Raw genomic sequence first — 25,891 nt, 5'->3', positions numbered from 1 at the left:
AACTTCTGTTGTTCTAGTTGCATGCATTTTGTTCCATAACCCTTCTGAACCGTATTTGAGGGGTCCTTTCTCGCATAAAGTTCTTATCTTTCTTGAAAGCATTTATGTACCAAAACTTATAGGTTGCTCCAGTAAAATGTATTGCATGACCTATTCTGCAAGTTTCCTAGAAATCCCCCACTGATATCAAATGAAAAAAAAATAAATCTGAGAAATGATTTGTTAAAAACATAAGAGAATGTACCCAGACACTTGCTAACCCTAGAAAAAATGTAATAGTAGCATCCAATACAAGGTTCAGGGAAAGGAGGAAAACTATTGGCAATTCCTTTCTCAGCCATTTAAAATAACACATTTTTTTGACTTAGCAGTTTCCTCCGGTTCCTTTGGGCTTCTACCTCAACTGAAACCAGAGATGACATCTGGCGCCATGAAACTTTATTTGCAAACACTCGAGAGATTTTCCCCCAATTATATTTCCCCTGCTTAGTCACTGCAGCAACAGTCTTTGGCTAGGGACCATACATCAGGGCTCCTTCTGGAACCCCCACAATCGTGGGCCTTACGTCCGGTCACCAAGCGTTGCCGCCATATGTGATGACAGTGACCTCCCCCCTCCCTAAGGGGCTGTGAATGCTGCCCCCCTACAGCATAGCAAGCCCCCAGCCAGCCCGAGGAGCAGAAAGGCTTGAGCTGGAAATCAAGCCCAGTCCTTCCACATGGCAGTATGCAGCTCTGTTACTGAGCTACCAGGCTGACCCTTATCAACTGGTTTTTAATACCAGTTATTTCCCAGATCTATTCCTTTTACAGGAAAAAAAAAAACATTAATAGTTCCAGAACTTTTCTAAAAAAAATTTGTTTTCCACAATCTCAGTTCATCTAAAGCTCTTGTAATCTAAAAATTCATATTATCAGGAATTAATGATGTTATAATTCAAAGTGACTGTAAGAACTAGAGAAATGAAAGAAATGGAAGAATCGTTTGGTCTTGGAGACTTTCTTCCTTTATCTGGCACATCAAGATCTGAAAAAGCAGGTTTAAGAAAGTGTTTGGGGATTCAGAGTAAAATTAAAGAGGAAATGGATTGTGGGCTCTCTATATATAGGGTTTATTACTTACCGGCAATGTTCCCTCTAAGTTGCATGTGCGCCCAGCCGTGCAGAGTTATTTAAGCAACTGCTTACGCCACATTTCAGCCCACTCAAAACCCAGACCCAGGTGAGAGGAAGGAGATGGAGCCCGTGCTGCGGTTCCTCCTGGGGGGAGGAAATTTGCGGTGGCCAGTAGTTTCTCTGTGCTGGTCTAACAATGCACGAGATCAGCACAGAGGGAGTACCGGCCCTGCAAATTTTGAATACATTCACAAGGCCTGCACACCGGGAGAAACAGCTGTTTGGGTTCCTGCTGCTGCTGCTGCTGCTGACTTTATTGGATCCTGATTTTCATTGCTGTGATCCTCCGCATAGAGAGAGAGAGCTCATCCCGCCGGCAGCCAAAGAAGGGAAAAGATGAAAGAAGCCCCTGTGGGGTGGAAGCAGAACACAATACGCCAGCAGCCAAAAGAAAGGAAAATGTGAACAGCTCTGGAGAGACAGCATACCTATATATGTCTGAGTGAAAGTGAGGGCAAAACAGCATGCTTGTATGTGCGAGTGGTAGAGAGAGAATAAGGCGGCATGCCTGTATACACGTGCATGTGTAAGAGACAGAGAGAGAGAGAGCCGGCATGCCTGAATGTGTGTAGGTGTTTGAGTGAGACAGACAGTGAGGCAGCATGCCTGTGTGTATATATGTGTTTGAGTGAAAGGGAGAGAGACAGCATACCTGAATGTTTGAGTAAGACAGACAGTGAGGCAGCATGCCTGTGTGTATATATGTGTTTGAGTGAAAGGGAGAGAGACAGCATACCTGAATATTTGAGTGAGACAGACAGTGAGACAGTATGCCTGTGTGTATACTGTATGGGGTAGATTTTAAAAAGTGCGCACGGGCGTACATGTGCCCACGCTACCCGGCGCGCGCACATGTATGCCCGATTTTATAACATGCGCACGCATGTTATAAAATCGGGGGTCGGCGTGCGCAAGGGGGTGCGCAATTGTGCACCTTGCGCGCGCCGAACCCGCGCTGAGCCTCACTCCCTTCCCCCATTCCCTTCCCCCCCCCCACCCCACCTTCCCTTCCCTTCCGCTACCTCCCCCGCCCTTTCCCACCTACCTTTTTCCTTTTTTTTCTTTTGTTACAAAACTTACTTCAGCCCTGGGGCTGAAGTAAGTTGTGCGCGACGGACAACTGCCAGCTCGTGATCCCCGGCACAGCAGCAAATGGCCATTGTGCCGGGAACCTCTTACCCTGCCCCCGCTCCGCCCCGGACCACCCTGCCCCGCCCCATCCCTTCCCTGGACCACCCCTTTAGTAAAGCCCCTGGTCTCAGACGCGTCCTGGGGCTTTATGCGCGTCGCTGGGCCCGATGTGTGTAACCCCCCCTACGCACGTAAATCCTCTGGATTTACACGCGTAGGGCTTTTAAAATAGGGCCCTATATGTGTTTGAGTGAAAGAGAGCATGAGACAGCATGCCTAAGTGTGTATGTGTTTGAGTGAAAGAGAGACAGCATGCCTGTGTGTTTATAGGTGTTTGAGTGAAAGGGAGAGAGACAGCATGCCTAAGTGTGTATGTGTTTGAGTGAAAGAGAGACAGCATGCCTGTGTGTTTATAGGTGTTTGAGTGAAAGGGAGAGAGACAGCATGCCTAAGTGTGTATGTGTTTGAGTGAAAGAGAGACAGCATGCCTGTGTGTTTATAGGTGTTTGAGTGAAAGGGAGAGAGACAGCATGCCTAAGTGTGTATGTGTTTGAGTGAAAGAGAGACAGCATGCCTGTGTGTTTATAGGTGTTTGAGTGAAAGGGAGAGAGACAGCATGCCTAAGTGTGTATGTGTTTGAGTGAAAGAGAGACAGCATGCCTGTGTGTTTATAAGTGTTTGAGTGAAAGGGAGAGAGACAGCATGCCTAAGTGTGTATGTGTTTGAGTGAAAGAGAGACAGCATGCCTGTGTGTTTATAGGTGTTTGAGTGAAAGGGAGAGAGACAGCATACCTGAATGTGTGTATGTGTTTGAGTGAAAGAGAGACAGCATGCCTGTGTGTTTATAAGTGTTTGAGTGAAAGGGAGAGAGACAACATACCTGAATGTGTTTGTGTTTGAATAAGACAGACAGTGAGACAGTATGTCTGTATTTGTACCAGTATATGTGTTTGAATGAAAGAGAGAGGGAGACAGCATGCCTGTGTGTTTATAGGTGTTTGAGTGAAAGGGAGAGAGTGAGATAGCAAAGTTGCTGTGATAAGGGCCTCAAAAGCTATTATTGCATCATTTTTGGTGATGCTAGTTAATCTTTCATTATCTGAAGGCCATTTGTTGGACACACTGAAACAAGCCTCAGTGTTGAAGAAAGCGAGCTTAGACCCATTGAATATGGCAAATTACAGACCAATTTCCTTGCTCTGTTTTGTTGCCAAAATTCTAGAATCTGCTATGCTGAAACAGTTTATAGACTTTATGGAAAACCATCAGATATTAAAACCCCTATCAGTTTGGGTTTCGAAAATCATTAAGTATTGAAGTGCTCCTCCTTTCAACCACATATTTCATTAGGAAGGGCCTTGATGGCAGCAATAATTATGTTCTTGTCTTACTCAATATGTCTTCTAATTTCGATATGTGTCGATCTCAAGATTCTTCTGAAGAGGTTGAAAGAAGTCTGCATCTCAGATAGTGTTCTAAAGTGGTTTCAGTCATATCTCTACTCCTGACAGTAGAAAGTCATAGTTTATCTCTGGTTGGTACCTCATGTAGATGGAGCCCCACGGGGCTCAGCTGTATTGTCACTACTTTTCAACATCTATCTGATTCCATATTGACACTGATTTTTAACATCTACCTGATGTTGGATTATTGTAATTTGTTATATTTTGGATTGCCTGTGTCATCAAGAAGAGCATTCCAGCTGTAGCAAAATGTGGTCACTCTTCATGGCCCATTCTGTAGTCAGTATCCTTAGGTAAGCATTTGCCTTGGTTGGTGTGGGAGCAAATGGAGCCTTGTGTGCATTGCTGTGAGGAAAGAGTGATGTGACCTGTGTAAATGATGCTGTGTCCTTCTTGTAGGTGATAATGGGCATCCTCTCATATGTTAACTCCATTCTTGCATCTATCCACTAGATCAGAAGAATGCTATAATAGTGCTAATCGGTCTACCAGTGCAGTTATTGAGCACATATTCTACCGCCTGAAAACAAACTTTCACTTTTGTGTGCTCACATTGGAAGCTTTGTGCCCTGGGCTCTGGCCAAAGAGTAGAAAGTGCTTACAGTGAGCTGCGTGCTCCACAATAGTTTGTCTAGCATTGATTGCTTTAGCCAGAAGGCAAGGCAATCAATACCAGACACTCCTGTAGAAGCTGAGGTATGTGCTTTGCATAAAGTTGAAAAGGAGGTAGAAGCTTCAGAAGCAGCAAGAGCATCTCATGGAGATGAAATAGTAGTCAATACTTCAGCTGTATCTTTGTATATAAGTATGAATATGTGTTGAGAAATATGGTCAATAGCTAACTAGTTTGGGTATGACTGTGTGTGTGTTTGGGTGTGGATGTGTGTTGCACTTGTCCATTTTGTGTTTCTGTTTTGTCGTATGTTTCAGGTCATGGATTTTTGAAGGCTAAGGATGGCTCTGTTGTGTGAGGTAGGTGAGCATCCCTTACTCTATTCCCCTATACTTCACGTGCATTGTTGCTCTGTATGATGCAGTTTTGTTCTGTTAGGCCATATTATTCTAGAATTGATGAGGTGGAGATGGAAGCTTTATGGTTTAAATCAGAGATGTGATTGTTGTGAAATGAATGTTCCTCTTTGTTGTACGGTGCTTTTGCTAAGAGAGCAAAGACGTAGCACAGCACACAGTATCTATAAAACTCTTTTTTTACTTTTCTGATTTTTCACCATACATGTTAGACATCTTTTGCTCCTCTATAATGATCTTAACTTCTATATGAACATAAAAGTACTTCTTGCAACAGAAAATATGTATTTTTATTTTCTGTATCCATTTTTCCATTGCATCTTATGTGTTGGAACATCTAAGTATTCAAGATACTGAGTTGATTGAAGTGTAGGCAAACATTTTTTTATGTTTTTACCCTTAGTTTGAGCTGACATCACAATGGGAACAAGCTCATTTTCTTCCTCCACCAATCCCAGAAATTGATGATATCGGACAATAAATCTGGAAAGGTATAACAAGGACCATTCATATTGAAATAAAGCTGATAATGTATTACACAATTCCAAAGTGGAGCCATTATTAAAGAAAGACATGCAAGGGGGATTAACACAGCTTTATTGAGATAAGCAGGGCCTGTGTGCTGTTTTTCGTAATTACAAAACTTGGTTATATTTCTTCACTGAACCTGCCAAGTAATTTGGGTGAATCGGGTCTGTTAGTAGTAAATATCTGATACTTTAATGAAGGAGAAAGGCTGGTTGCTGTAATGTTTGAATGTCTGACATAGAAACTCTGTATGCACAAATGTATCCCAGTGGAAAGGTGTGAATACTCATTGGATCTTTCTATAGAATTTATTTCTGATTTAGCTGGATTTATTTGTGTAACCCTGGCTAGGGTCACCAAACAGTTTTCTGGAGGGCTCCTGCTCTCAGAGTTCAGCTAGAGGACAGGGAGCTCTGCTACTACAGAGCTCTTACAAGGTACAAGCTCCTTCCTGAGGAGCTTGTACCTTAGGGAAGAATGCTAAATATGGTGTTAGTTAAGAGTGGGAGGTGTCATTCCCCACAAAGGGGATGTTGTGAGTGGAGTTTATAAACAGGGCTTACACAGACACAAGAGAGAGACATGAGAGAAGAGAGACAGAGATAGAAGTTGGCTTGAATTTAGAGGTGGACTTGAGATCACTGAAAGCTAACCAGAAGGAATTTTGTCCTAAGACCAAGGGATGTAGACCTTGCTGGGGAAGCCCAAGATGAAGAGAACTTAAAGACTGTTTTTCTGCTGAAATATTGTTCCAAAGGGAGATATGATAGAGATGTACAAAATCATGAAAGGACTTGAACAAGTTAATGTAAATTGGTTATTTACTCTCTCTGATATAATAGGACTAGGGGGCACTCCATGAAGTTAGCAAGTAGCTCATTTAAAACAAAACGAAGACAATTCTTTTTCACTCAGCTTTGGAATTCATTGAGAGAGGATGTGGTTATGGCAGGTAGTGTAATTGGGTACAAAAAAAGGTTTGGATAAGTTCTTAGAGGAAAAATCCATAAACTGCTATTAATTTATAGGGATGTGCAGAGGGACGCCATACGTTGCATTCGGGGTTCGTATTCGTCAGGGGGCAGATACGTTGCATTCGGCAAGGGGGCACCCGATACATTCATGCGTTAATTCTTATTCGTTTCCCGGCTAAAATTGAATTAACTACAACCCCCCACCCTCCTGACCCCCCCCCCCCACAAGACTTACCAAAAGTCCCTTGTGGTCCAGCGGGGGTCCAGGAGTGATCTCTTGCACTCGGGCCGTCGGCTGCCAGTAATCAAAATGGCGACCGATAGCCTTTGCCCTCACTATGTCACAGGGGCTACCGGTGCCATTGGTCAGCCCCTGTCACATGGTAGCAGCACAAGATGGCACCGGCCATCCATTGCTCCTAGCATGTGACAGGGGCTGACCAATGGCGTCGGTAGCCCCTGTGACATAGTAAGGTCAAAGGCTATCGGCGCTATTTTGAATTCCGGCAGCCGAAGGTGTGAGTGCAGGAGATGTCTCCCGGACACCCCGCTGGACCACCAGAGAGTTTTAGTAAGTCTTGGGGGGGTCAGGAGGGTGGGGGGGTTTGTTTAAATTCGCTCCTTTAGACGGCTGAATACTTCGGCGAAGATTTGTTGTATTCGTGGGGAATCTCGATACGTTTCGCTTCCCCATGAATACAACGAATATGGCCCTATACGTTGCGGATTGCCAATACATAGGAAACAAATGCACACCCTATTAATTTCTAAGCAATAGTAGCTTGAGATTTATTTAATGTTTGGGTACTTGCCAGGTACTTGTAACTTGGATTGGTCACTGTTGGAAAAAGGATTCTGGGCTTGATGGACCTTGGTCTGACCCAGTATGGCATTTGTTATGTTCTATGGCCATGGGTTTCAAGCTGTTCTCCCTCTATCAAATAAGCATTTTGAGGACTGAAAGTTTTGGTTTCTTGAATAATTGGGCTATATCCAGATATCCTTTTGAGTGAATTATTTCTGAAGAATTGGACTTTCAATAAATTTCTACTTTTTGGAACCAACAACGGGGTGGACATTGGATTTTGGAACCTGTGGCAATATTATCATGAGTGGCTATATAGATGTATTTTAAATAATAAATTTGGGTGAAATTTTAAAGAGCCGCAATCGGGACTTATGTGTGTGGCCGGGCCCTGCACGTGCCGTGCGCATTTTCAAAAGAGCCCGGCCATGCACGTAAGTCCCGATTGCACACAAGTGCCGGAACCTGAAAAATAGACAGGCCGGGGTTGTGGTCTGGGCAGGGAGGGGCGGGACGGCATGGAGGCCGGCCAGGACAGTGGCATTAGCTGCTATTCCGGGGAAGCACGCACCGGCAGCTGGCCGGCGTATGGAAGTTGCTTCTGCTTCGATGGAGCAGTAAGTAAAAAACCAAAAAAAATGGAGATAGTTAGGGTTAGGTTAGGGGTCCAGGTGGAGAGGGGAAGAGTAGGGTTAGGGATAGGAAAGTTCCCTCCCAGTCCACTCCTTAATTGGAGTGGACGGGGAGGGAACTGGGGAAGCCCTGATTGCGTCGCCGTGAATAATTTACTAAAGTTCGCCCTCCCCGCGCACTTCACCCGCACATGCGTGCGGGGCTTTTAAAATCCGGTGTGCCTGTGCGCACGGCCAACAGATTTTATAACGTGCGCTCCGGTGCACACATGTTATAAAATCAGCGCGTCCAAGTGCGTGCGCCTGGAAACTCGGGCACATGCACACGTGCGCGCTGCTTTTAAAATCTACCCCATTTTGTGCGGTGGGTAAGCCTCCCCTTGGGCCTCCCAGGACCTTTCTTATCCTCATCTGGTAATCTCTGGAGGATTCAGACTGCTCCCAGGGCTGTACCAGTGTTGATCCCCACTTCTACAGCACCTGAAACTGACCTCTGAGAAAAGGGGGGGGGTTACATTTGTTTGAAGTAACTCCTTATTTGACATGGATTTTTATGTCCAAGTAAACCAGATTGGGGGAGAGAAGGGTTGTGGAGGTGGGTAAGGGGTAGTACCATCTCCATATATAATAAGACTTTGCCATCCAGTTTGAACATCCCCTCATTTAAAATGATATAGTCAATAAACGCACTTGCTGAAAATCTACTTTTCCGGATGAGCACACAACTGATGGTTTTGTTAACTGGAGCTGGAATGGATGGGGTCTGATGAGCTTTCATCAGTGACTGAATGAATGTGATGATTCTAACTTGTAATTTTAGATGAGTTATGAGGACAGAACAATGCAGTTTTTATAGATGGCAGAGTTCTCTGCAGGGGGAAGTCCTCAGAGACTACAATTTCAATGAAAAGGTTGTCAGGAATAACCTTCTCATTATTTATAGCTTCCCTCCCTGGCCATTGAAACATAATTTATCACTGTTTTTTTTTGGTTGTTATTGTTGCCCTCAAAGGAATTGTTTTACATATTAAAATCAATTGAAATGACATAGTATTTTATTGATCGATGTTATCTAAGAGACATTAAGGAAGTTATGAAATGTGCTGTGCACAGTAAGAGAACATTTTTTTAATATATAAAAACTGGGTACCTGATTCAAAGAGACTGATAATGTGCAATCTGATCTATAAATCAAATAAAATTAAAGTTTTTAAACTGTAAAATGCCCTACAATGAGATATTCTATGAGAGATTTATGCTTACATTTTATTTTATTTATTTAAAAAATACTTATTAATCGCCTTCCTCATAGATAATCTCTCAAAGCGATTTACAACAGGCCATAATACAAATAATAAAATAATTTAAAAAAACATTAATTATACAAAACAATAGTAGCATTCAAAATCTTAAATCCTTTTTTCTGGGGGGATCCAGGTGGCCTTCATGCAACATGCACCATTGTGAGCTCCTAAGCCCTGCAAAGGATACTATTTTTTTTTACCCCACTTCATATTACCTGTGATGGGTTAGAAGAGAAAGGCTAAATTGGGATTACACCCTACTGCCAATGATGACTCTATTTATTGGGCCGCTGGAAGTCCATGTTATTTGTTGCTTTAGAGAGCTTCCAGGGAGAGGGGAAACAGAGCTCCCATCTATCTTTGGTTCATCAGTGTCACTGACCCCAGAAGCTGGAATGCCCCTGTGGTATCCTTCCACCTACAGCGAAGAGGTGTAGAGTTAAGAGGTTGACCCCAGGATTATGGTTTGCAGAGAGACATGCTGGGGCAGATTTGCCAGGCTAAATCATTGCTGTGGACCCTGGGTTGGACTGATCTTCAATGGAGGAGGTTTGATCTACTGCATCTTGGATTCCTGTCACTTCACCTCAGGTTGTTTCAAAGATTTTTTTATCAGTGAGACCATCTCAGTTTACCTTGGAATTGAAAAGTTGGGAAATACCATTCTATCTCAATTAACTCTTTTGGTGGAGAAAAGTTTAAATTTGGAGGAGCAAATTCAGTGTTCGGATAATTATAAAATTGTTTCTGCTCAACAGACCAAGGAATTAAATTCTAAAATAGAGCAATCAAGATTGGTGTAAGAAATCTTGGTAAAGGGTAATTCCTTTGCTCAGGCCAGATTGGAAACAGAGAAAATATGATTAGGACCAGAAACTTAAGGTTTATTAATTTTCCTAAATTACTATTGGTTTCTCCTAGAGAAATGTTTAAGAGATAATTGGTTGAAATTTTGCAAGTTCCTGAGCAGTCTGAACCACCAGTCTGTTATCTTCTACCTTTTGAAAAGAAAGAAGATGATTTTGAAACTCCAGGGGGGACGACTCAGAACCAACACCAAGAAATATTTCTTCACTGAGAGAGTGGTGGATGCCTTTAATGCTCTTCTGGAGAAGGGTGGTGAAGAGGAAAACAGTCATAGAATTCACAGTGGCATGGGATAAACACTGTTGATCCCTAAAGGCTAGAGGATGGGTGCATGAGGATAACTTGCTGGTGAGGTGGTTATTATCCTTAACCAATAAGCCTTGATACTTTTGATGCAACTGCAACATTTCTCTCCACTTCAATGGCAGGGGGAAAAGAGGAATTCGATTCAGACAACAAACATCAAAGGCCCTGACTTTTACAGTCTGGGGAACTGATAAGCATGAGGGTAACAGCAGTGAGCAGCAATTACGAACCTTAACAGAAGGTAAGGGATTACTATCCTCAACCAATAAACCTTGATGCTTTTGACACAACTACAATATCGCTCTCCACTTGATGGCATTGGAGTGGTTGGAAGAGGAATAGGATTCAGATGACAAGCGACACGTACCCTTACTTTTACAGTCTGGGATACTGATATGCAGACATAAGGGAAAAAGCACTGGACTGCTTCTAAAGCCAAGTCTGTAAGCAGAACATGTGAGCACTGTCTGAATTTTCAAGAAAACTCATTGGATAACTGCATGGAGCGGCAGGTGCTACTCTTAAGATAAACATGGGGTAACCTGCATGGAGCAGCAGATACTACCATAAAAAGCTTGCTTGGCAGACTGGATGGACCATTTGGTCCTTTTCTGCCATCATTTCTATGTTACTATGTAGCAAGGCAATAATAATTAGGTCCTATGGTTGGTGAATGAGATAATCTCAATTTGTCAATGATCTTGGAGACTTCTGATAGTACATTGTCTATGTCCTCAACTATGATTTTTCCCCTGGCTCTCTAGCTAGATAGGGACTGGCTTTTGAGACTATTTTAGTCACCAGAATGATACCTTTTTACAGCTAGCTATTTATTTATTTATTTAATTGACCATTTTTATAGACCGACATTCGTTGGGAACATCACATCGGTTTACATAGAACAAAATGCAGTGAACAGGCTTTACAGTGAACTGGAACTATAAATTGAAGCTATAAATTGAAGGTGCTTTTTGATGTTGCTAAACAAACTTAAAAAAGTGAAGACAGTTTCTTCTAATGAGACAAGGGTTGTCACAGATAGGCAGGATGTTTTTTCTTAAATTTCCTTGCAAATGTCATAATAAATACAATAATGTGTCATATATATATATATTTTTTTTTTTTTTTTAGCCCAGCCAATTGTCTGCACCTGACCTAGTTTAATGTTTTCTGGATAATTTTTATGTTGGTCTACTTAACCGTTTTTACCATTGACAAATAGCTCAGTTTTCTTCAGGATACATACAGCTACTAGAATTTCCGTCTCCAGTATGCAGTTTGCTATAATGCAACAGAAAGATGCATGCATGCTCTGCACATTACCAAAGAACATGGCTAACCAGCAGGGCTATTTATTTATTATTTTTATATACCGACATTCATCTCAATTGAGATATCACACCGGTTTACATTCAGGTACTGTAGGTATTTCCCTATCCCCAGAGGGCTTACAATCTAAGTTTTTGTACCTGAGGCAATGGAGGGTAAAGTGACTTGCCCAAGGTCACAAGGAGTGACAGTGGGACTTGAACCTTGGTCTCCTGGTTCATAGTCCACTGATCTAACCACTAGGCTATTCCTCCTCCCAATAGGCTGACCTTAAGAGGGTGCAGGGCCCAGAGGGACTCAACTGCAGTGAGATCCTGGAACACTGGCTGAAAGGAAATAATTGTGTTGAGGATAGGGCAACCAAAGTGGTGCGGGGCACCCAAAGTGCCGGGGTCCAGGGTCATCGCCCCTGTTTGTCCCTCTCCCCCCCAGGACAGCCCTTCTTATCAGGTTGGGGTCGGGGGAGGGATTTAATTGCAGAGAATAAGACTGGCTAGTACAGTTGGAGCATCTTATTTGAAGAAAAAAGTTACTTGGATAAAATGCCAAATAGAGATCTAAGTTAGCACGTACTGTACCCAACACACCTGGTGATTGGAAGACAGGGGCCAGAGATACATACAGTTGAACTGCATCTCTTTGTTGACTAATGAGAGGAACCTTATAATGACAGTGTTAACCAAATTCTTTCTCTAGTGGAAGTCCTTTAAAAAAAACTGAGAAGTACATGCAGTTAGAAAGGAGGTCACAGCCTCTCAAGGACAGGTAAAAGCTATCTTTTTGACTCCTGCACACAGGGACCATTCAGAAGGAAAACTCGCTTTGCCTTTCGATACTACAAAGTATGCAAGTGCACTTCAGGTAAAAGAAAATTACTTTTGTGAATTACAGATCCAAACTGCTTCACTTGTTGTCTGCAAATGCTATTTGCAGTAAAATAGCCAGTTTGATTTGAAGTAAATATGCCTGCCTTTAACTGAGAATCCTGTCAGGCTGAGATTTGGTGATCACATTCTCTGTTGTGGTGGTTGCGTGGAAATGATGACCCATCTTTACGGATAATGAGTTTTGTTTTGTATTTTTTTTTTCCTTCCATTGCTTTGCAGAAGTGGAATGTGAGTCAGACGAAGATTCGAATCATATCCACAGTTATATTCATTCTGTTTGGCTGCCTGCTGTTTGTTGCTATTCCAGCAATCATATTCAAGCACATTGAAGGCTGGCATACGCTGGACGCATTTTATTTTGTAGTTATCACCTTGACTACAATTGGATTTGGGGACTATGTAGCAGGTAAGACTTTGCTGTGGTTCAAGGTTCTCTCTCTCCGTCAAAATGATTGCTTATTGGGACACATTGTGAAAGAAAAGGAAGCAACTTCCCAAGAACATGTGCTGCAGACTTAATTGCCCTGTGAATCTAACAATTTCATGTCTACATTGTTCAGCATGCTCGATCACAGTGATTTCTTTCCATTGAACAGGAACCATTCTGCTCTCTTTATTTATTTATTTATTTATTCCATCAGAACAACATTATAAAAAATAAAAAATAGATTCCTTTTCATAGAATACCCAAGTACAATTCTACTAGATGTTGCTTGGCAGTGAATCCATTCTAAAATTACTTTGGACCTAATGTAGTAACAGAGCCCACTGTATCATCAAGGAGACTGTACACTAACTTCCGGAAGCAGATTTCCTTACTCTGCTGCAAGCTGTCTCTCATTGACCCAGTCCCTTGAGCATTCAGAAGAGATGGGCTGTTATTTTAGTGGTAGTAAGGTGAGAAGTTGAGACACGCCTCAATGGCGATCTCATTGGTTCCACTACTGTGATTCTCATTATTATGGCACTTTCATCCTTCACTGGAGTTCAAGGAGATCCTTATGGGTTAGTGCTACTACCAGAAGTTACTTCCAATTGGCAGTGTTGAATCAAAGGATTGTAGTTACCATTTCATGAACTCTGAGATGCTTTAACGTACTGGAGAGTCCTATAAAATGTAAAACTCACAGGATAATGGATGCTGGTGAGCCCAGAAAAATGATGTAGACTTTGTCCTTTTTATCTGAAGTATCCAAATTTGACAGCAGATTCCCAAATTAAATTAAATCCATTTTGGGGAAATCTAGATGTTTCCTATATTTGGGTGGGTACGAACATTCATTTTAGGTCTGCTCAGAGTTGTGCCCAAACCCTTTATTACTCCTTGTGGTTTCCTGTTGAGTGCAAATAGGCAATGGAAACCAAGGAGTATTTTTTTTGTTTTGTTGTGTTTCTAGCAGCACCTGGTCCGAGTGCAGGAGGTCGCTCCCGGACCCCTGCTGGACTTTTGGCAAGTCTTGTGGGGGTCAAGAGGGTCCTCCAAGCTGGCCAAACGTCCCTGGGGGTCCAGCAGGGGTCCCAGAGCGATTTCCTGCCCTTGGGTCGTCGGCTGCCAGTAATCAAAATGGCGCCGATAGCCTTTGCCCATACTATGTCACAGGGGCTACCGGTGCCATTGGTCAGCCCCTGTCTCATGGTAGGAACACAAGATGATGCCGATGGCCATGTGACAGGGGCTGACCAATGGTACCAGTAGCCCCTGTGACATAGTAGGTCAGAGGTCAGAGGCTATCGGCACATTTTGAGCGAGGAAGGCCAGACAGCAGGGAGGGACAAATCACTCGCGGGACCCCGCTGGACCTTGGGGAGGGATCAGGATGGTGGGGGCGGGGGTTGTATTACACTAAATTTTAATGTTTGGGGTGGTTACAAACCCAAAAAACAAATTTTTCTCGTAGTTCGGGGAAAATCTGTTTCCGGGGGAGGGGCCCCCGAACCACGACGAATTAGGCAATTTCATTGAAATTGCCTTATTCATCATAAATGAATGCACATCTCTAGTGCGCAATGTGCATAATTGTGCACCCCCTTGCACGCGCCAACCCCGGATTTTATAACATGCACGCGCCTGCGTGCGCATGTTATAAAATCAGGCATACATGTTTGCGCGCTGGGTAGCGCATGCACATGTAGGCTGCGCGCGCTTCTTTTAAAATCTACCCCACTGTGTATTCAGTCTTTTCACTACTGTATGGTAGTTAACTAGATGTTACAAAATTTTAAAAGCCAATGTGGCTAATGTTTTACATAATGAGATGCATCAGAGCTGAATCTAGAAAAAAAAGGAAAAAATGACATTAAGTAACTACGATATTGGCTATATGCATTCAAAATATCAAGTTAAACTTATTTGCAAAAAAGACAATTTAAAGAAGTCTTCGAGGTGACAGAATGTTCCTGCATTCTAATTAAGTGCAGCACAACCCCAGTGAATCTTTGCATTTCTATACAGTGACCAATCAGAGCAATACAAATGGGGATTTCAATTAACAGCCAATCAAAAAACATCTTTTCACTTGACAAAAACCTCACATCCTTTGCAAAATGAAAAAAATATTTGTTTTGAAAATATTAAAAAAAAAATACCCAATTCAATCGCAACATTCAGAACAAAAGCTTCTATGGTTTTCAATGGAAAAATTCATTTTTGTTTAAGATGAAGCAATAATGCTTTGCAGTTACCTCTTCTTGAATCAGTCTTTATATGATCAATTAAGTTGTTCAAAGGACTGTTCCATCTGTTTACAATGAGAAATTAATAGAGCTGTGATTTTATTAAATGACAAATAGCTCCAGTATTCTAACACCTTGTAGCAGACATTATACCATTAATGGGGGATGAACTCATCTCACAGCAGTTTCACAAAGAGGAATGTCAGGAACAGCCATCTTGTTATATAGATGCTAAACTTTCAAATTACGTAGTGACATATACTCACATAACAAATAAGAAAAAGCATTTTCTAGTGACGTTAAAATATTTAAATTTGGATCAGTACGTGGAGCTGTGAAAAGGATGCATCACAATAACAGCTATAGACCATCTCTTAACAAGAGATCTCTTCATGTCCTATTAGCCAATGATGTTATCTCAGACCCAGCTAAATGCTTCATAAGTTGACATAGGGCCTCATTTTCTAAAGTATCACAGGCCTGCGATACTTTAGAAAACTGCACTAATGGGGGTGGGGGTCGAAGCGGGGGGTCGGTTCTGCGCTAGCCGGAAGCGATTTCACCACCGTGGTGCGATCGCTGCCGGTTTTGCACCCAATAGTGCCACCATAGTAGGTATAGCTATTGGGCGTGAAGTAGGACGTGAAAAGGCCCTACCTTTTCGTCGTCTGCGGCGTCTTCGCGGAGTTGGCCCTGGTGACGCCCTGACTCCTCCTCTTCCGGGGCCGACTCCGCCCCGATTTAGGTAGTGCAGGCATGCACTACCTTCGCAGGTTATCGCAGGCTTGCGCTAACACTTGACACTTAACACTTAACAGCACAAGCCTGTGATAGCCTTGGTAAATAAGGCCCTAAGTGTTAATCCATTGTGAATAGAAAGAACTCACTGTCGATCCTTCTTCTTTGATGGGGAGATGTATGTCAATGCAGACAAAAAATGAAAGTGAGAATACTAAATGCAGGTTCACTCATTCTAGAGAGCACAGAATGTAAAAATGATTATAAATAGTCACTAGGATCCAATTCTAAATTTAGACCTATTGGTACCATAGTTTGTAATTTATATATCCATTTCTGCTCAGAGCGTAATAACAAACGATTGAATCACCCACCTCCTTACCAGTCGGAATTATTTTTTGTAGTGCACAGAATCGAAACTTATCAAAATTATGTGACATCTCACTACAATGAGGAACCAATGGTACATTTAAATGATGTGTGGAGATGCTTGTTCGATCATACGAGTTTTAAGACTGCATTTGGTCTTACCAATGTACAGTTTACCACATGGACATTCTATCACGTAAATGACACCTGTAGATAAATAGTTAATATTTTGGTGAAGGGAGACAGTAAGGTTTACCTAAGCCACATGCAAAGAAGTAATATCCATAGAAATGTAGCTTACTGAACAGGAGGCACATTTATTTATTTAGATTTATATTCCATTTTTTTCAGAGCTTCAAAGTGGATTACATTCAGGTACTGTAGGCATTTCTGTATCCCCCAAGGACTTACAATCTAAGTTTGTACCTGAGATAATGGAGGATAAAGTGACTTGCCCAAGGTGTGACAGCAGGACTCCAACTCTGGTCCAACCACTGCTCTAACCACTAGGCTACGCCTCCACTTGGTTTACCTGATCCCCATAAAGGCTTTACTGTTTAAGCCAAACTTTTGAGAAGAATCGGAGTGAACTAGATGATCTCGTAGACTAGTTACTGTAGTACTCGTAATACATGGAGGGTTCTTGAAGAAGCTGTATAATTGTAGAATATACCAATTACATAAAATAGCCATCTTGACAAAACATGCCAAAAGTGAAATGGAATAACACAAGAAATTCATTGTGAATCTTCTTGTCATGTTTTAGGAAGAAAAATCCAATCTGTATGAGTGTATTTAACCCTCAAGTAGGCTCTTCTAATACATCTCGAAGGATAACCGCATGATGAAAATCTCTCACTTAGGGCTTTTGCCTGATGTCAGTAATTGGCTATAGTTGTGCAGAGCCTCCATAATTGGAAAAATTGGCTCATAGGTAGGCTGTCTTTTAGAGGTCATTGATGAGCACTGGAAAAATGTAGAAGTGTGTTACTACAAATGGGTATGCAGAATAAAGAAGTAATAAAACCATTGTTGATCTTGTAAATCATGATGTCTAAAAATGAAATTTGTTTGTCCTGGCTGTAAACCTCAGATGATCATGAAGAGAGTTTAACCATGTTAGAAATTCTTCAAATTGTGATCGCTTACCTCTCCAGATGATAAAAATATCATCAATATAGTGCTCCAAGTTACAATTTCAGATTGAAAACCATGTTGTTGATGGATCCAACGGGCTTCAAAATCTCCCATTAGCCAAATCAGGGGCCATGGTGGCCCCTATAGCTGTCCCTCAAATGTGTTTAAAAAATGTTTGCTTGAAAGCGAAGAAATTTTTTGTTAAAGCTATGTCCAACAGGTCATGTAAAAAATCAGATGGGATTCTGTGTGGATGAGGACATTGTTCAAAATAGAATATCACAGTACTAATGGCTTCTTGTTGAGGTATACTAGTGTAGAGTGCTTCCACATCGAGAGTAACAAGATAAAGATTACTGGTGTCCATTGTCAGACTATCTAGAAAGGTAATCATATATTGTGAATCACAGATATATGATGGCACCTCAGGTACAAATGGAGCTAAAAAGTAATCCATGAATCTTGAGAGAGGTTCAAGTTACGAATCTCTGCTTGAGATAATTGGTCAACCTGGTGGATTAATTAGATTCTTATGCACTTTGGGTAAAATGTAAAACACTGGAATTTTAGGATTGGTTTTAACCATAAAAGATGCCTGTTTAGAAGTCAGGAGACCATTTTGAAAGCCGTCTGAACCAATTGTTCTATCTCTTTTTTAATCTGTTTTGTGGGTTCATCTTCTAATCTAAGAATGCATAAAAACTGTTGTCCTCCATATGTCGATAGACTTCAGTGTTGTATTGAGAGCGATCAACAAAACAATCTTACCTCCTTTGTCTGCAGGCTTGATAATCAGATCAGGTTTCTCTTGTAACTCCTTGATCACAACAAACTCATGTCGGTTAAGATTGCAAAAGCGATGCTGGTTGATAGGAATCTGGTGAATCTCTTAGTAAGATCAGTTGATGGAATGTTTTGATGGAATGTTTTGATAACTGGTGGTATCCAACTGGAGGGATTTCTCAAAATGAACATATCTTGAGAAATTATTTGAGTATCATAATAGTGTCCAAGTTTTAAATTACATATAAATCGGTATAGAGATATTTCAAGATCAAAGATATCTGTTCAAGGTGTTGGTACAAAAGAGAGAACTTTTTCAAGAACATCTTGTTGAGTCTTGGTTAATTGGTGGCAGGATAAATTAAGTACTAGAGATTCCTGTTGGTTTGTGATCTAGTCTGGCGTGGGGGAAAACTTTCTTCATCATAAAGGGATTGTGTCTGAACTGGACCCAAACATGAATGATATGTTTTCCAGTTGCCTCAGCTCCTTTGTCCTAAAACACGGGGTCCTGGCTGGTTATCTACCTTATAAATGGCCTGTGACCGACGGCCCGCAAATGCGCAGTAGAGCGCAGCTCTACTGCGCATGTGCGGGCAAGGATGTCGATCAGAAAAAAAAAATGGCGGTGGGGCCGCAGGAGCGGGAGGAGAAGCAGCGGCGCCGCGCGCGCGCGCGGTGCCGCTGCTTCTCCTCCCCAGATCTGCCGGCAGATCTCGGGGGGGGGGTGTCACTCCCGCGCCCCCCCCACCGAGATCTGCCGGCAGATCTCGGGGGGGGGGTGTCACTCCCGCGCCCCCCCCCCCAAGATCTGCCGGCAGGAGCGGGAGGAGAAGTAGCGGCACCGCGCGCGCGCGGTGCCGCTACTTCTCCTCCCCAGATCTGCCGGCAGATCTCGGGGGGGTCACTGCCGCGCGCGCGGGAGTGACCCCCCCCGAGATCTGCCGGCAGGAGCGGGAGGAGTTAATGGAGCCGGGTGAGGGTTGCGGGAAGTCGCGCTTACGGCGCCGGGAGGAAATGGAGGTGGGTGAAGGGAGGGAGAGGGGGACTGAGTGAGTGGGAGGGAGGGAGGGAGAGGGGGACTGAGTGAGTGGGAGGGAGGGAGAGGGGGGACTGAGTGGGAGGGAGTGAGGGAGAGGGGGGACTGAGTGAGAGGAGAGGGAGGGTGGAGAGGAGTGGGTGGGGGGGGGGGGTGGTGAAGAGTGAGGGGAGAGAGAATGAGGGGGAGGTGAGAGACAGAGGGATGTAGCCCGTTTTAACGGGCTTTACGGCTTGTCATTATATAAAGCATGGCTAAATCCACATTGTGTTTCATCTCCAGAAGAATCATCGCTATTTGAATCAAAAGTAACCTTATTAATGTGTGGCTTCGATTTGCTTTTCTTCATCCAGGGATAAATGGATCTTCTAGAATAATCGCATTCATCGCGATTAAATTTATCAAATGTAATCTTCTTGATATAAGCCCAGAATTTTTCAATAGATTCTTCAAGTGAAATTGTGTATTGTATTTTTCTAAATCTTCCGAATGTAGTAAATCCTGTTTTGAGAAGTGATCTCTCCTTGTATCTCTATATCTTTTTTTCTGAGCTGTTTTAATTATCAAAATCATTAGATCTAAATTACACTTATTTAAGATGGCATTCCAATCTGATACAAAATCTGAATCTTCATTGTATAAGTGTGGTTCTTTCAAGTCACGTAACCCTCTAAGGATAAATTGTTGTCTCCAATATTGAAAGAGTGTATCAGCATGGAGTGTTGTATGAACCTACCAACACAAATGTTTTTGTAAAGTGGACCATTGATCATTACTGGAACGTATTACTGTCTCTGCCATAAAAACAGAAGGTTTAGTCAAAAGACCTTGTAGTTCAGCTTCAGAAAAAATCAATGTCTTAAGTCCCTCAGTTCCCATGGCTCAAACAATGACAAGATAATCTCCAAATATTTCCACAGAAGCAAACCAAAAACACAAGGAAACTCTTAATATTACCTATTTTTTTGTAACCTTGTCTTGCAATAACCTATTAATGCAGCATCAGCAAGCCAGATGGTGTGCCCTGCAGTGCACGGGCCACCTGGACAACTCAATCATGTGTGGATCAGATAGAAAAAATGTTAAAGTTTTTTTGAATTGCAAATAAAACATTGTTGAAAAACACAAATATTCAAAGGCTGGTGGTCATGTTTAGTGATCTGTGATCTAAACCCAACAGTGGCCATTGTTTCGCATTCAGCTTCATCAGGAGCACTATGATCACATTATAAATTCCAATTGAAACAAACAGACCTTCACCGCTAGTGACTTCCTTATTGCATTTAAACAAACTAAAAGCGACACAAAAACATGTTGAATTGTTAGAAAAACATAGTCATTTTTCTTCATTATTCAAGTAGATAAGGATGAATAACACATCAACCATTTGAAAGTGTCAGAGATAATACTTGCAGAATCTTTAGATGTTAACAAAAAATCTATGTTAGTAAAAGAGCACACTTGTAAGTTCTATGTATGTATATATAAGGGTAACCTCTTGAAAGCAATTTTTCACTCAACATTTGAGATTAAAGTCCTCCATGTTTTAGCAATTATGTCCTCATCTAAAAAATGGAGATATTAGTAAGTTGTTTTTTAAGGAAGGCGGATGGAAATTTGTGTAATGCAAAAAAGACCGTTTGAAAAAAATCCTTTGTTATCTCTAGTAATCATTTCGTCCAAAAATGAAATGGCTTTAGAATGATGGTGCATAGTAAGATGTATTTTCTCAGCAGAGAATTAAGCCTTTGATGAAAACTCATTAAATTATTCAAAGTACATAACCAAAGCATGAAGACATCATCAATAAATCTTTTCCATAAAGCTATGCATTGCGAAAATGGAGACTGAAAAGTCCAATTAACTTCAAAAGTATCCAAACACAAATTTGCAACTGATGGCACCATCATGGTGCCCATAGCAGTGCCTGTGATTCGCTGATAAAATCAACTTTCAAAGGTGAAGAGATTTTCTTTCAAACCTAATCTAGCTAATTTAATAAGAAATTCAGTAGGCATCCGATGAGGTCTTGGACGAGTGGTGAGAAAACTTAAGAATGTGAAGAGCTTCTTGTGGTATGTTTGTATGTAATGAATTGATGTCCAAAGTAACCAAAAAAAAACAGTCTGAATGTTTATTCTCTATGTTACGATTCAATGAATCGGTGAACCCTTGGGCCGCAATGACAAGATAAAAAGGCTTACCGTGGTTCCTTGTCGGTGGGAGATGAATCTCAGGGCTGGCAGCCAGAGTTACCAGCAGGGCAGTGGTATAAACAGTCCAGAGTCGAGGCAGGCAGCAAAGAGACAAAGTCCAGTATCCAAAGCAGGGTCAGAGGCAGGCAGCAGGCAAGGCAAAGTCCAGTATCCAAAGCACGGTCAAAGGCAGGCGGCAGGCAAGGCAAAGTCCAGTATCCAAAGCAGGGTCAGAGGCAGGCAAGGCAAGGCAAAGTCCAGTATCCAAAGCAGGGTCAGAGGCAGGAGGCAGGCAAGGCAAAGTCCAGTATACAAAGCAGGGTCAGAGGCAGGTGGCAGGCATGGCAGAGTCCAGTATCCAAAGCAGAAATCAACATAAGGCAAGCAAGGCAGGAGCACAGCAAACTGGACCTATTGCAAGGCACTGGCAATCCTTCAGAAACCTCCTTATATAGTCCTGGGTAAGGAAGTGGTTCCTGGGAGCCTGGAACTACTTCCTGTTGCTGCTCCTATAAGTGGGGGGAGGAGCCAAGTGCTTGTGTCAGATTGGGGCTAAGGCTGCCCCTGCGGGAGCCATGCTGCTGGCTCCCTGCTGCCTTAGCCGATAATGAGGACCCCGCAGAGAGTACCGAAGAGACCCATCTCTGCCACTGCTGGTAGGTGCGGTCAGCCATGGTGGTTGGCCCCCGCCAATTGCAACAGTACCCCCTCCTTTAAGACCCCTTCCAGGAGGCCTAGGTTTCTCCGGGTGTTTGGCATGAAAATCCACAAGGAGTGTTTTGTCGAGTATATTCTTTATGGACTCCCATGAATCATCCTCTGGGCCATACCCCTGCCAAGCTCTGAGATATTCCCAATGTCTATTATGATGGCGGACATTGAGGATCTCTCTGCCTTGGTACGTCGCCTCCTCCTCCTCCATGGAGATTTCCTGGGGAGTGGGCGGTTTTTGTGCAGGCCACGACAGTATCACTGGTTTCAAAAACGAAACATGGAAAACATTATGGATTTTAAATGACGGAGGAAGACGTAGTTGATAGGTGACAGGAGTGACCTGTCTCAAGATTGGAAAAGGACCCACATAGTGAGGGGCAAGCCTCATGGAAGGCACACGTAGACATAGGTTGCGAGTGCTAAGCCAAACCTTTTCTCCAAACTTAAGCTGAAGTGCTGGCTGCCGATGCTTGTAGTATTCTTTGTTCTCTGGGCAGCTTTGCTGATCATGGTTTCAATCTGAGTCCATAGCGCATGGAGATCCTGTGCTGTCATCTAAGCAGCTGGGGATGGCATGGATAATGGTATTGGAAGGGGAGGGAGTGGTTGTCTCCCATAGACACAGAGAAAGGGGGAGGATCCTGTAGCTGCGTTGGCATGACTGTTATGGGAGAATTCTGCCCATGGGAGAAGGTCGGCCCAATCATCCTGTTGTTCATTCACAAAAGCTCTTTAAAAAGTTTTTAAGGTGCAGTAGTTCGTTCGGTTTGTCCTTTGGCCTGAGGGTGGTAGACTGTAGTAAAATCCAGTTTAACTCCAAATTTGTTGTGCAAAGACCGCCAATATTTGGCCGTAAACTGGGTTCCACAATCGGACACAATATGGCGAGGTATTCCATGTAATCGAAAAATGTGTTTTGTAAACAATTTGGCCAATTCTGGAGCAGAAGGTAATGTTGGGAGAGCGATAAAGTGGGCAATTTTAGAAAAACAGTCAATGACCACCCAAATTACTCGATTACCATTGGAAGCAGGTAATTCCACCACAAAATCCATGGCAATATGAGTCCAAGGCTCCTTGGGTGCCAGCAGAGGTTGTAATAAGCCCCAAGGATGTCCAACTGGAGTTTTCTGCCAGGCACAGGTTGGTCACGAGTCTACATAGGCTTTCACATCCTGGTACATCTGTGGCCACCAATAATATCTTCTGAGGAGTGAAAAAGTTCGAGCTCGGCCTGGGTGTCCTGCTACTTTAGAATCATGGCCCCATTTCAACAAGTGTTGTCGTAACCAGGTTGGAACGACAGTCTTCCCTGGGGGAACTACATGGATAGTGGCCATCAGGATTCGTGCTGGGTCTGGAAGATCTTCAGCCTCGGAAGCTCAAGAGAGAGCGTCTGCTCTGATATTTTTGGTGGCTGGCCTGTATTTCACCAGGAAATTGAAACGGTTAAAAAATAAGGACCAGCGCACTTGACGGGGATTTAGACGTTGGGCTTGGCGGAGATGTTCTAGATTCTTATGGTCAGTATAGACCGTAATAGTGTGTTGAGCTCCCTCCAACCATTGTTGCCAGGCCTCAAAAGCTAGTTTTATGGCCAGGAGTTCCTTATCTCTGATACCATATCCTTTTTCAGCTGGGGAAAATTTACGAGAAAAATAGGAACGGGTGAAAAACCCCCTTAGTGGAAATTTGACCCAAGACAGCCCCAACGGCATTGGAAGAGGCATCTACTTCCAAGACAAAAGGACATGCAGGATCTGGGTGGTAAAGGCAGGTTTCAGAAAGGAAGGCCTTCTTAAGCCTGGAAAAAGCATCCAACGCCTCCACAGACCACTCTCTGGTATTGGCTCCTTTGCGAGTTAGTGCGGTCAATGGAGCAACTAATTGAGAGTAATGAGGAATGAAGTGTCTATAAAAATTGTCAAAACCCAAAAGTCGTTGTAGGGAGTGCAGACCGGAAAGCTGGAGCCATTCCCGGATGCAGGCCACTTTATCCAGATCCATTTGGAACCCGGTATTGGAGATAATGTATCCTAAAAAAGGCAAGGACTCTGCTTCAAAAATACATTTTTCCAATTTTACATAGAGCTTGTGGGCTCGCAAGCGTTGCAGTACTTGTTGGACATCACCGTGGTGAGATTGCAGATCTCAGGAGAATATCAACACATCATCCAGATAGACTACTACTTTATTATATAATAGATCCCAAAAACTTTCATTCATCATGGACTGAAAGACTGCAGGTGCGTTACACAGTCCAAAAGGCATTACTAAATATTCAAAATGTCCATCCCAAGTATTAAGCGCAGTCTTCCATTCGTCACCCGGCCTGATGCGGACTAAGTTATATGCCCCTCGTAGATTAAGTTTCATAAACACTTGGGCGCCCTGTAACCAGTCCAGTAATTCAGGAATGAGAGGCAATGGGTAGCGATCTTTCCTGGTTATGGCATTTAATCCTCGATAATCTATACAAGGCCGTAGTGTACCATCTTTCTTGGCCACGAAGAAAAAACCAGCTCCAGCTGGTGAAGTAGATGGACGAATGAATCCCTGGTCTATATTCTCCTGGATATATTGGGCCATGGCCTGAGTTTCAGGGAGAGATAGCGGATATACCCTTCCCCGAGGAGGTATGGTCCCGGGAAGCAGGTTGATGGCACAATCAAATTGTCTATGTTCAGGAAGAATTTCTGCATTTTCTTTTGAAAATACATCAGCAAAACTGGCAAATTGTGAAGGGAGGTCTCCTGAGGTGGTAGCAAGACATACAGTAAGAGGACATGTCACTGGAAGAAGGCATTGCTGTTGATAATGTGAGCTCCATTTGGTTAACTGAAGTGTTTCCCATTTGATCTCAGGGGAATGTTTTTGGAACCTAGGCATTCCTAAAATGACCGGATGAACGGCTTTGTCAATGACGTGAAGAGAAATCTCTTCCATATGTAGTATACCAGTCCATAGGTGCAGTGGAAGAGAAGTCTGAATGATTCGTCAAGGGAGTGGGTCTCCGGATATTGAAGAAAGTATCAAAGGTGTATCTTGCGGCATGGTAGGTAGACCAAGGTGTTCGACCAGATTACACATAATGAAATTTCCCCCTGCCCCGGAATCCAGAAGGGCTAATGTCGAGAATTATTGCTGGTTTTGAATTATCGTTACCGGAAGGATGAGCTGGGGAGCAGAGCCGGTACAACCTATAACCATCTCCCATGTTGGTTCTAGGCTCTGGAGTTTCCCCCTTTCTTGGGACAATTAGCCAAAAAATGTCCTTTGCCAGCACAGTATAAACATAAACCTTGGGTTCGGCGACACCATCTTTCTTCATTCATTAAAGGACTCCTCCCTAGTTGCATTGGTTCTTCCGGCTGAAGGTTCATAGCCGTTGGTTGAAAACTCGTCAGAGGCCAATAGAAGGAGGGTGCAAGAGTAATTGGTCTAGGTGGTCCGCGCAATTCTCTGGCATGTTGCTAAAGGCGTCGATCAATTTTGACTGCTAGATCAATCAAATCATCCAAAGAGTCAGGGAGATCTCCGAGCAGCTAACTGTTATAATGTAAACCGGTGTAAACCGGAGTGAAGGCAACTCTGCTATACCTCAGTATATAAAAAACGCTAAATAAATAAAAATAAATAAAATCTTTGATGCAGGTGGCTAGTCCTTCCAAAAAAATACTTTGTAGACTGTCCTCTTGCCAATTCAATTCAGTAGCCATTGTCCGAAATTCAATGGCATAATCGGATAGGGTACGACTACCTTGGCGTAAATGAAGAATGTCTGACCCGGTGGTCACCAAACGCCCAGGTGC

The 25,891-nt window shown here is 42.9% G+C and overlaps 1 protein-coding gene across 1 annotated transcript in view; it reads left to right on the top strand.

Annotated features, from left to right (window-relative positions):
• The window catches only part of KCNK2 (potassium two pore domain channel subfamily K member 2), a 260,603-nt gene that overhangs the window by 139,405 nt on the left and 95,307 nt on the right, over positions 1-25,891 (top strand). The window contains exon 4 of the mRNA XM_029593201.1: positions 12,651-12,837. Coding sequence (XP_029449061.1) covers positions 12,651-12,837 — 187 coding nt within the window. The remainder of the gene's footprint in view (positions 1-12,650; positions 12,838-25,891) is intronic.

Source organism: Rhinatrema bivittatum, chromosome 3 (genome assembly GCF_901001135.1).
Source record: "Rhinatrema bivittatum chromosome 3, aRhiBiv1.1, whole genome shotgun sequence".
NCBI classification, from domain to species: domain Eukaryota; kingdom Metazoa; phylum Chordata; class Amphibia; order Gymnophiona; family Rhinatrematidae; genus Rhinatrema; species Rhinatrema bivittatum.
The sequence above is the reverse complement of the archived record's forward strand: the minus strand, read 5'-3'. Positions and strand labels throughout refer to the sequence as shown.